General features: G+C 36.0%; 2 protein-coding genes across 2 annotated transcripts in view; both read left to right on the forward strand.

Annotated features, from left to right (window-relative positions):
* LOC130085993 (FYVE, RhoGEF and PH domain-containing protein 6-like) overlaps positions 1–3,169 on the forward strand; it is a 47,202-nt gene extending 44,033 nt beyond the window's left edge. The window contains exons 20-21 of the mRNA XM_056252076.1: positions 2,575–2,717; positions 2,843–3,169. Of these exons, the coding sequence (XP_056108051.1) occupies positions 2,575–2,717; positions 2,843–2,879 (180 nt within the window). The 3' untranslated portion in view covers positions 2,880–3,169. The remainder of the gene's footprint in view (positions 1–2,574; positions 2,718–2,842) is intronic.
* A 620-nt stretch (positions 3,170–3,789) lies between these two features.
* Positions 3,790–10,184, forward strand: hic1l (hypermethylated in cancer 1 like). Its single transcript, XM_056252077.1, has 2 exons — positions 3,790–3,883; positions 8,700–10,184. The coding sequence occupies exon 2, from the start codon at positions 8,731–8,733 to the stop codon at positions 10,093–10,095; it is 1,365 nt and encodes a 454-aa protein (XP_056108052.1). The 5' UTR covers positions 3,790–3,883; positions 8,700–8,730; the 3' UTR covers positions 10,096–10,184.
* Positions 10,185–12,692: the final 2,508 nt, after the last annotated feature.

Below are 12,692 nucleotides of genomic sequence, written 5' to 3' on the forward strand. Positions count from 1 at the left end.
GTGATTTAGGGAGTTTGTGTTCCCCAGGTTTATGCTTCTGTGAAACAGGAAGTCATCGTTGGATAATTTCATGCTCCTAGTCAGTGTGCTAAAAATTGTAAATATTATAAATGGGAATATATTTAGATTTAGATATTTAACCCCCCCAATTTGATAATGTGATTTCCCCCCCACTTTCATTTGTTTTACTTCAATGAAAGGTTATATTTTTGTGATTTAAAAAAATATTTTCACATCATTCTTTGATCATATACCAAGGGCCAATAATTCTGACCATGACTCTGTGTATATTTGGAGATCTCCATTCATGAAATAAATTAGACATTTTGCTGCAAATCCCAACAAGTTAAAAAATTGTTGACGAGTCACCCTGAAAACTTGAGATAAAGGATTAGGTGTGAGATAATACTATTTTGATGAAAGACTAGGCTACTAAGACAAGCGTTCAGGGTTCCCGCGGATCCTTAAAAAGTCTTAAAAAGTCTTAAATTAGATTTTTAAAATGTAAGGCCATAAAAAGTCTTATAAAGTCTTATTTTTACTTATGAAAGGTCTTAAATTTTAGATGACACTTTGACTTAGACATATCTAAAAGCTTTCCAAATTAAAACCATCTAATTAGCGTACGTATTTTTATTTATTTATTATTCTATCTTTGTGGATTTGCTAGTTCACGTGACATTTCGCGTCACTCGCGAGTCGCGGCAGCATAACTGTCTCCTGCACGCGAGAGGAGAGAAGGAGAAGAAAGGTCGTAAATGTCAGTTCAGTTGTAAGTTCATTCTTTATGTGCGTATGGTGTGCGATGTGTATTGTATTTTATGATATTGTAATCATTGTTTTAACAATGTACGAGGCACTGCGAGCTGACATCGCATGTGTCGCTCGTGCTTTCACTGCGTGATGTGTGCAGTGTAACGGTTATGTCCCCAAGTTAGTTTTTGTCTTATATTTATATCATATTATGTTCTTATATTAGAATATCACATCAGAAAGAGTGCCGTTTTCCCGTGCACAATTCCAATTTTGATATTTATGTTATACAACAGTTAAATTAACAATAAGTTAACATTGAGTTACTTTTTAGACACAATATTGTCAATATTGTTTGTTTTCCCTTTATTTCGCCGACTATAATTTCAAAATGAAACCGTAGCAGAGTCTCAATGCAACCGACAGCGATTATTTCTTGACTGAAATCCGCGTTTTGAACGAATCACTTGCTTCTTTCCCGAATGAATCAGCCGTTTGAACGAATCGGTTGAATGAATGACTCCCTCAACTCACTTATTAAGACAGTGATTTGCCGCTGCGGTTTCATATTTAAAGTACCCTTTAAATAAAATGTTAAAATTAGAAATCATTTCATATTTAAATATTGAATATTGATTTAAAAATATATATCTCATAGCTTTATTTATGCAGTTGTAAATGGAGTGTAAATAAATTAATGCCACTTCTGATGCCGCTTCTGTCACCTCTGCACTGCAAAGATGGATTTTGATTGAATGATTTAATTTGACTGTAACATGAAAATGCCCCTGAAAAAATCAATTTAAGGTGGCAAATATTGCCCCTTAATTAAAATATTAATTTCTGTCACTGCTGTGAACTGACCACTGCATAGAATATGAAAAATATGAATATCTTCGTGAGTCAGCTGTCAACAACAGACCCCAACAGACCTAGACCTAAACAGACCAAACCTATAACACAATCAGTAAAATATCATCTAATTATTATCAACAAAACGTTGAAAATATCAAGATATATTTTTGTCAATACTGCACAGCCCTAATGTACGGTATTAATTTTGATTTCTTCAAGTCTTAAAAAGGTCTTAAAAAGCCTTAAATTTGACTTTCAAAAGTGTGCAGGAACCCTGGCGTTTGGAATTTGGCATGGCATGCACAGGTGAATTGAGCACAATAATACCAAGAAGGTGTATTAAGAAAATAAATCTGAAAAATCAGAGTCTGAGACGGACTGAAATGATCAGGGAGGTAAAGGCTTCTCCTATTTCTAGTGCTTCTGCTGTTTTGAAAGGATAGTATCTATCCACTGTCAAGTGACTTGGTGGGTCAAGTTTCTGAGCACAAAAATAGTAATTGATGTGTAAATCTGGCCAATCATGTGTTAATGTGAGGTTTCTGTCATCAAACTTCCAGCAAATGTGTGAGCAGTTTTTCAGCTTATAGTTTCAATTAACTTTTTTCTCATCAAAAGATTAAGGAAAATTACGTTTTTCCTTATTTTTTTTTTCACAGCACGTCCACCAATATAAACTGCATTTTTTGTTTACTCTTTTATATATTGTGAAGTGAATTTCCGCTTTATGACCACACTTTATTGTATTTAATCAACTAATGAATCCACTGTTACCAGTTCATTGCACTTTATTTATTTTTAATTTTATTTATTTGACAGGGACATTGCAATACACAAATGTGTTACACAAGACAGAGATAGCTTTAAGCTAATTCACTTGATAAAAGTATTTTATACACTATATTATAAATATTTTCAGTTCAATTTTTTTATTTATATATTATTTTAATTGTTGTATCCATGCAGGATGTAGCAGCTTTGGAAAGTCAACCCCTTCTCGGATTCTCTCTCCGAACAGAGAAACCAGAATCTTCATTGTGTTTTAAACTTTATCACAAAAACAAGCTCTACTACATTTTCAGAGCAAGTGACAGCCAGATCTTTAAAAGGTAAATATATTGATATAAAATATTTAAAATATGAAGGTACTACACATGTAGTAATAATTACATAATAATATAACATTTAAATATAATAATCATCTTACAGTATATACATTTTGTCTCTCTCATAGATGGATTGAAGCTATCCAGGAAGCCACGGTTCTATAACCTTCTCTTCCTTAACAACCTTGACAACTATCAGACCAGACCTTTATACAAAAGACAATATTAAAGTTATCTCATGACTAACTTGTTTAAATTTGTGGCTCACCACTTTTGTATGTCCAATTGTTACAAAGAAAATTGTGAAGTGAGTGTTTTTAGTTATTAAATTCATAATATATCTGATCATGCTTTTGCATAATATAGTAAAAATTATTTTATTAAGCAGTTATATGTATCCTTTATGGCAAAGCCATTGTACAACCAGGTGCACTCAATAAATGTATTTTTATAGTATTTCAGTATTTTGTCATTTTAGAATGTTATTTTAGAATATTCTTTATAGCCTAGGCTACTTTAGAATATTTTATATTGTATTTCAATTAGTCTAATATAATTATACATTTATTCTATTCAACTATTTATTATCACTCATCAGGCTCAGGTGAACGTATTTATAGTATTACAAGTAGGGCTGTCAAATGATTAATCGTGATTAATCACATCCAAAATAAAAGTTTTTTTTTACATAATATATGTGGGTGCACTGTGTATAATTATTTTATATATATAAATACACACACATGCTTGTATATATTTAAGAAATATTTTCATCTATATACTGTATATAGATTTATATATAATTTATATTATATATAAATATAAATATTTTATATATAAATAATATTTTTTTCTTAAATATACATGCATGTGTGTGTATTTATATATATACAAAATAATTATACACAGTGCGCCCACATATATTATGTAAAAAAAACTTTTATTTTGGATGTGATTAATCACGATTAATCATTTGACAGCCCTAATTACAAGCCTTCACTCCGAGATAATAACCTGAGGTAATACTATGGTAATGCCTCCAGAAGGACAGGTAGGGGGGTGAGACTGATCTGAACTGGGTCAGGGGTCACACTGCCTACGTCACAAGCTCCTAAGATGGCGTTTTGATGACGACGGGAGAAGTAAGGACCCCTGCCCTTGTTTAAAAGGTATTTGAAAATAAATATATATCTGCTTTCGTATATATATGATGTAAACGAACGCATTGTGTTGAACTTAAGAACTAATATTGATTATTAAAACACAAGCAGCATTAAATGCATAGCGCGATCCGCTTACCTAGCCCACAGCAGCCTTGCAAGGTATCATTTCCTGTTGTGTTTTTTTTTTTTTTTTTTTTTTTTTACTTTAAACGAGCTTAAAAATTATTCAGTGTTTGTCTCTTTGTTAACATCTATACTATCATCCATACTATTCAGGCGTGGCAGAGATTATAAAATAATTAAATTGTCATATACGCACGTAAGCACGTCTGTAAAGGATTGGTATCCGCAGTTCCGCATTTATTAAGAAACAGATACGTGCATTTTTTTACCTAGGACCCACCGTGTGCTTTAGCGAGCTCGGGCGTGTTATTCACGGACATGCTGTTTTCGACGAGTATATGTTGATGTTTTTTTAAATAAAATTTTGAAATGAAACCAAAACTCGATTTAAAACACGTAAGTTAGTTTCGCAATTTTATTCAAAGACCAGCCCCAATTAATTAGCACATGCGCGTTTGGACTCGTTATCTGTAACCCGTAGTGTTTAACGTTAAGATGTTAGATTCGTGTTTGTGGATCAATACAACACCATACATGGCTCAAAAACGGGCAATGACTCTAATATACTTTAATTATGACCATGATGACTAATATGCCAATGTCCCTTTGAAAATGAACAAAGCTTCTGCTAAAATGCTGTAGTTTGTGCAGTGTTTACTGTAAAATCATAATAAATAATTGTATTTCTTCAAATAGTGTAAGCTTTATACATTTCTTTTTTGTTTTTAGCTTGAGTGACTGTTATGGCAAAAAATGTGTACCATGGGTGTTTTTGGTAAGAGACATATACAGTATATATTTTTCTTTTCTCTATCTTAATGCCTTCAAAACACTTCATGACCACAACTGAGTGACAACTGTACACATCACATTTGTTTTTTGTTTTTCAGTAGATAAATTGTTGGCAAACTCCCATGAAGCATTGTAATCGATCATAGTTGGTCACACTACTACACTCTCAAACTATTTATTTGGTGTATGTGAATATTTTGCAGTCAACCTTCTTTAAATTAGTTATACTTAACATCAATAATTTTCAATTGAACCATTATTTTTGGTTAATTTATGTCATCCCCAGTGATTCATGGGAGTAATTTGTGTCATGAAAGAACTTAAAATTAGCGTGAAATGGACTTTTTTTCTAAATGTATCTTAATGATTTTATCGTGAATACTTTTATTTTTTTGATATGTCGCTACTTCCATTTAGGGTTGGCTCGATACCACAATTTTGGCTTCAGTGCGATAGCATTTACATTAAACCATTTAGCAGACGATTTTATCCCAAGCGACTTATTAGCAGGATTTATACATAAACAATTTATACATAGATTCGTACAACCTAGAAGCTTTGCGAGGTTCCACTACGTGAAATAACACGGCAGTACAGAGAAGGAAATGATTAGTTGAATAAAGTCGTTATTTTTGTTTGTTTTTTGCGCACAAAAAGTATTCTCGTCGCTTGAGAAACTTAAGATTGAGCCACTGTAGTCACTCGGACTATTTTAACGATGTCTTTCATAACTTTTGGGCCGGTCAGTTTCGATCCCTTAAGAAGCCTATGGAGGAGTGATCCAGCTCTCAGATTTAATAAAAAATATCTTAATTTGTGTTCCGAAGATGAACGAAAGTCTTACGGGGTTGGAACAACATGAGGGTGAGTAATTACTGACAGAATTTTCATTTTTGGGTGAACTAACCCTTTAAGTCGATATTCGCCGGACATTTGTTTTCCCTTGCCACTGTTCTATGGAGTCGACAGTCTTACAAACATATCAATAGCACGATAAGTTTGAACAATATGCAACCATTGTATATCGACATGAAATATTCATTCAAAGTGACCAACGTACGTTATAGCTGCATATTTATACATGACAATGCTTTGACGCCATAACGCACGTCTGCCAATTAAACTGCTTTAAAACATATCATTTGTATTAATTAATTACTTTTAACTTTTAAAAACAGACATTTTCAAATTCCAAAGCTTATAGTAGGTTCCTATTGGTAAGACTTTTTAGATTTTTTTTTTTACAATACTTCCCTCCCTTAATGTATGTACAGTACATGATTATTTTCTGCAAAATTACTGTAATTCACCAAAAGGTTTTTTGTTCAACCATGTTCTGGTTGTAGTACAATCCTAGTGCCCAGACAGACTTACTACAGGTGAAATTGTGCCAATACAATGGTCATTAGGAACGTACTACAACCTTTGGAACATGGAAAAAAATACTTTTGGTGAGTTACAGTAATTAAAAAAAAATTATTTTGTACTGTAAAAGCGAGATATCGGCTGAAGTTCATATGTAGTATGTCAGTCTGCCCAGCAGGCATTTACTATAACCTTGTAAATATCGTTCATTTGAATGAATGATCGGACGTTTATATTTTTGGACTGTGAGTGGAATTGCAGACTGTGCCTTTAGAATATGCAGTGAATATCAAACCTAAAACTTACTTTACTGCGCTCCCGGTTGCTTCCCCTACAAATGCAAAGTTAAACGCAACTGCAAAATTTCATGTTAAGCGGGCTCTATGGGGTAAAAATGCCCTTAATTTGAAACTTGGTGCATCGTATACAAACTATTATTCTATAGGCTCTTGTTTTTAGGCCTATATAGTTTTACTCCCATAGAGCCTATTAAAGGAGAACTCCGGCGCAAAATGAACCTTTGGTCTAATTACACATTGTTACCTAGTCAACCGTTATCTGAGATTTGTTTTCATGATTATCGAATGTAAATAGTTTTATCTCTAAAAACAGTTTAGCCTATAAAGCTAGTATAACGTTAGTATATTGGGCATAGTGTAATGACAAATAAAAATCGCTTGTTAATACCACTAACAAGGCTGAAAATAGCCCCACACTAACACGGTAGCATAATGAGGGTCCCTACCTTCAAACCGAAGCATTGAGAACGTTGTCAGTGTCCAGACAGTTTAATAAGAAGATATTTTAAACATACAGTCAACTTCGCGTATACAGGCAGAAGCCATCTTTGAAATACCGTCTTTACCAGTCGATCTACGAACGCCGATTCAAGTGCGCTGGTGAGATGTGAACGAGCTATGAGTTGTGATAAGGTGAGCGTGAACAGCAGGCTTGGATCGGCGTTCGTAGATCGACTGGTAAAGACTGTATTTCAAAGATGGCTTCTGCCTGTATACACGAAGTTGACTGTATGTTTAAAATATCTTCTTATTAAACTGTCTGGACACTAACAAAGTTCTCAATGCTTCGGTTTGAAGGTAGGGACCCTCATTATGCTACCGTGCTAGTGTGGGGCTATTTTGAGCCTTGTTAGTGGTATTAACAAGCGATTTTTATTTGTCATTACACTATGCCCAATATACTAGCGTTATACTAGCTTTATAGGCTAAACTGTTTGTAGAGATAAAACTATTTACATTCGATGATCATGAAAACAAATCTCAGATAACGGTTGACTAGGTAACAATGTGTAATTAGACCAAAGGTTCATTTTGCGCCGGAGTTCTCCTTTAAAAAGAAAACTCTTAAGGTGGCTTAATGCAGTAAGATGGGGATGTACTAAAACTCACTAGCCTGTACACCTTATTGGACATGCAACTATAATGCATTTTTATAATGGTTTTCTACGGGAGAGAAATGCCTAACCTCATGTGTTGTTCATAATCTGATTTAATCTGCTTGCCTGTACAAAGTATGCTTTATTAATAAGGTAGGCCTATAGTTTTGCCTAGTTTGGTCTTTTAATGTTAGCCTTTGTCTTAATTCATTACATTAAGCGTTTTCTTTATAACGAGGAAACATTCGATGTGAAACTTTGCGTGTTTTGAGTTCATATTTTTCTGCTAGTCTGTACAAGGTAAGCTAAGTTTTATTAATAAGTTTGATGCTTCAATATCACTTTCTTAAGCCACATTAAGCGTCTTAAATGGGGAAGAACTCTTGATGCGGTGCCGTTGTCTGTTTTAGCAGGCTACTGCCATCTAGTGGTAGCAGCTTTTCTCAGACAGTGTGTGTGGATTGTGAAAGGCTAAACCGGCGGAATAAAGGTCTCAAAATACAAATGAATCAAATAGGATCGACTCAGAAACGAGTCAATGAATGCACGCGTCACCTGAACCACAAATGCACATCTTTCTAGTTGCATGCACTAATTCTGATTCATTTAATTCTGAATTTTGCACACGCAAGTTGAAAGGCATTTGGTTGTGGATATTAAAACATATTTGCAACATTTATCAAGTTCATGGATAATTGTGCATGCATGCAATAGCTAATAATCTGACTCGAGTTACAGAACAGGCAACAACATTAGCTGATTGTTTTTGTGTCGAGACGTGACAACTTATCAGAGCTTCCCGAGCTTCAGAGACCAATGTTAAAGTCCCGCCCACACCTGCACAGTGTTTTGTGATTGGCTGGGTCTACACACCCACTGGCCAAAGATTGTCGTCCAGAAACGTCCTGAGCACAGGAATTCAAGAAGAAATGAAGAAATTACAGGCACAGGACAATTTCTCTGTTGACACACACACCATCACACACTTCTAGTGGACCACAAGTAATGATTGAAAGGCATTATTTTTATACTTTATTTTTTTCCGAAAATCCTTCATAGAGCACCTTTAAGGCAAAGCGTATGTTATTGATTATCCGTGAGGGTCTGTGGCACACCAAAATAACATTTCGTCATCTTTTCTTACAGTGACACCAATGCAAAACATCAAGGGTAGGCGATGGAGCTCCCCAACTACGCCAGTCAACTGCTTCTCCAGCTCAATCAACAACGCTCAAAGGGCTTCCTGTGCGATGTCATCATCATGGTTGAGAATACACTCTTCCGAGCCCACAAAAGTGTCCTCGCCGCCACCAGCCACTACTTCAAGTCCCTTGTCCTTCATGATAACCTCATCCACCTTGACCCTGATATGGTGGATCCAGCTGTTTTCCAGCAAATTCTGGATTTCATTTACACTGGCAAATTGTCAAATGAGATTTTTGAGGCTCTGGACTTGAGCTCTCTGCTCACCACAGCTAACTTCCTCCAGCTCAATGACCTCGCAAACCTGTGCTCCACTAAGATGAACCAAAATGGATCCCTCAATAGCGTAGCATGTGGGAGCTCCAAATCTTTATTTCGCCTGTATGAAGACCACTCATCAGACACTGAAACATACACGTGTATGACTCCTCCCAAAAAAAGGCATAATGCTGAAAGTAAATGTAGGAAAAAGCAGGACTTGGGGTTGGATTTGACTAAGAAGAATGTAAAGTCTGAGACGAATGATACGTTTTTTCTTTCTAGAACCATCTCCAACAATATGCAGCTAGGAATAAACGGGAAGTGTGTTCCAAAGAAAGAAAAGTGGATAATTCCTTTGGATGGAGCTCAGGAAAGAAAAAGGGAGGGATCCCGAAGAAAATCCAAGGTCAGTGGTTACATTCCTCTTAGCAGGGTTGGAAGTCAACTAAGCCAGAATCAGACTTTCACTTTACAGTTGTCTGTAAAGAAAGAGAAAGGAATTGGAGGGAAAACTGACGAAACTGATGGCCAAAAACCAAACAATAGCAGCACCAATTTTGTATATCAAAAGGAAACCTTTCTCAAAGAAGCTGAAGGGGACAACCCTTACGTTTGTATTCCATGTGAAAAGGGTTTTCCCTCCTCCGAGAGTCTCAAGTCCCATGTGGAAAGTCATTTGGATGGAGACCTGGATGTGAAAGTTGAGGATGAGGAGGAAGAGGAACGTGATGGAGACGCTGGAGTCACCAGAGTCTCGCAAGAAGCTGCTGAAAGCCTGGAGCAAAGTCCCCGAAAGTCCCTCAAAGATGTTGACACCTTGCGTCCATTCCCTTGCAACATTTGCGGCAAGATGTTCACACAGCGCGGCACTATGACCCGCCACATGCGCAGCCACCTCGGCCTAAAGCCGTTTGCGTGTGAGGAGTGTGGTATGCGCTTCACCAGGCAGTACCGTCTCACTGAGCACATGCGTGTCCATTCAGGGGAGAAACCGTATGAGTGCCAGGTCTGTGGTGGCAAGTTTACGCAACAAAGAAACCTCATTAGTCACATGCGGATGCATACCTCAGCATCTTAGAACAGGTCAAAGAGCCCTAAACTTGGATAATGCAGATACCAACAGTTCTCCATAGTGCTTTGGTTTAGGTTCTTTAATCTAGGGTTCAGTTCTCCCACAAGTTGTGCAGAACACTACAAAGATTCATCTAGATCTTCTTTACAGTTTTAGCTTCATCCACAAATCTTCTAGAATTCTAAAAAAAAGTCTTCTGTTTCAAAAAGGAAACCTCTGTAGTCTAATCTAGAATACGATTTTGGCAAAGTTTACTTTTTTATCTAATTTAGGGTTCAGTTTCAGCCACAAATTAAATTCTTAAATTCTACAAAGATTGTTCTAGCTAAAAAATGGTACCTCTGAAGATCTAGAGTAGGGCTATGTTCACACGGTCAGTCCAAATCCGATTATTTGTGTATCCGATTGGAATCTGATCTACATTATTGACTGTCCACACTGTGGATCGTAACTGTTCGTACCTGATTTGTGTGTCCCGTGGTGCTCTTTCGTTTTCCGGAATATCTCCATTGGTTTCTATGGCAATAAGGTTGCGTTAGTAGGCATACGCCAAAAACAACAGCAACGTGGGGGGTTTTGCAATACAGATGTTGTCTTATTTACAACTTGACAATGTGTAGCCACCGTGCTGGACTACTACATCTGAGGCAGCGGCAGAAACATAGGAGGCTGTTATGAGCGGCTTTATTTGTGCTGCCGTCTCCGCCAGTCTTAGAATTCGACATGTCTCCATTATATTGTAATTTTATGCTTGGCCGACACTTTGCAACAACACAACCTTGTTTCTGCAGTGACTTTCAGCATGTTTGTTATAACAATGTCTGACATGTTTACGTTTTATGTGGCCTTAGAAAGTGACATAAACGAAGAAATGCAATTTAAATAGGATTTCAAACCACATATGAATGTAGCTTTTTTTCCCGTTCACATCTGCTTTATGATCAGAAACATATGATCAGATTCAATCGGATATGCTCCAAAATCTGATTTGGACTGACAGTCTGACGAGATTTAGGACTAGCCAACCTGGAGGGCTGCCTTCCTGCAAACTAGTGTTTTAACCCTGCTCCAATCTATTGATAATCTGGTTCAGGTGTGTTCGATTAGGGATGGAGCTAAACTCCTCCAGAGCCGGATTTGAGAAACCTGGAAAACTGTGGCCCTCCATGAGTTTGAGTTCGGCACCCCTGATCAAGAGCGTTCTTTGTAGATTTCTGAGAATTTGTGGCCAAAACCTCTGTAGCCTATTCTAGGGATCAGGTTTGGCCACAAATCCTCTAGAACACTATATGAAGATTCATTTAGTTTACCTTTTGAGCTAATCTAGTATTCAGTACGGATCTCGAGTCCTTTAGGATTCTATAAAAGAATCCTTTAACTCTTCTCTACACCGATTTCCTTTTTGAGCTAATCTAGGGTTTGTTTTCATCCACAAATTCTAGAATACTCTGCAAATGAAACTTCTGAACATCTAGAGGATTATTTGTAGTATTTTATTTTTCTACTCTCAAAAAGAAAACCACTTTTGTCTAATCTTGGGTTCCGTAAGGTTTCTCTACAGTTCACTTTTTTTTTTTAGAAAATCTAGAGTCCAGTTTTGCTTGCAAATCCTCTAGAATGCTACATAGGATTATCTTGATCTTTGTTGAAGAATGGCAATGCCATTTCCTGATCAGTATAAAAATGCCAACTTCAGCCAATACCTGCTGTTATACCTCTTTCTATGAATTTCTATAAATTTTCTTCTTGTGCATGAATTGTTTATTGTTATTGTTAGTGTGTAGCTAAACAAATATCAAGTTTATCCACTTAGTGATGTAGTTTGATCTATTAAAACGAAAATTACCTCAAATTGCTAGTAATTCTCTCCGAACTGAAACAACCGAATGTTCCTGGTGATACCAGTTATTTTAAAGCCGTGACTTGCTATACCTCTCGAATGTAATTAGGAATTGTGATATAGTTTAGGCTTCAGAAACTGACCGCTATAATAAAGCTATCTGGTTGTTTACTTGAATACACAAACTTGCTACCTCAGATTAAACCAAACCCTCTGATTAGCCTGTATGAGATTAAGACTACATGTTGGATAAGAAAACCTACATGCTGTCTTCCATAATACAGTCACTCTGTCTAGTTGAATTAATGAGCTTAAACTGACATCTGATCCAGAACAGGGAAAAACACACTGCCTGTTTTAATGTACACTTTTCAGGGGGTCAGGTAATACTTCACTGTAGGGTTGCTATCTGAGCTTGTGAAGTCATATTGCTTGAGCAATTAGGGTGTTTTGATGTACAGTTCCAAAGAAATATTGAATGTTGAAATGCTGAAGAAATACTGTAAAACTATATAACCAAATCTATATTCTTGCTAAATATTTAAGTCTAATTTATGCTTCTTTCAATTCAGGTTTATATTATAAATCTTTTTCTTTTCATTTTTTTTCAGGGGTTTTCCTTTGGGATTTATTATTATTATTATTTTCCAATGCTTCAACCAATGGCTTAATGTATACAGCATGTTGTCCATATTTTCTTGTGGCATGTGCATTGTTCTTATGATTTAAAGAATGTTAGGTTTAGCAGATTGCATTCTTGCAT

This window comes from Rhinichthys klamathensis, unplaced genomic scaffold (assembly GCF_029890125.1).
Source record: "Rhinichthys klamathensis goyatoka isolate OS25496 unplaced genomic scaffold, OSU_Roscu_1.1 h1tg000092l_1, whole genome shotgun sequence".
NCBI lineage: Eukaryota > Metazoa > Chordata > Actinopteri > Cypriniformes > Leuciscidae > Rhinichthys > Rhinichthys klamathensis.

What these genes read in the sequence shown, in the direction of transcription:
- hic1l (XM_056252077.1), top strand. Translation starts at nt 8,731, where the DNA reads ATGGAGCTCCCCAACTACGCCAGTCAACTGCTTCTCCAGCTCAATCAA.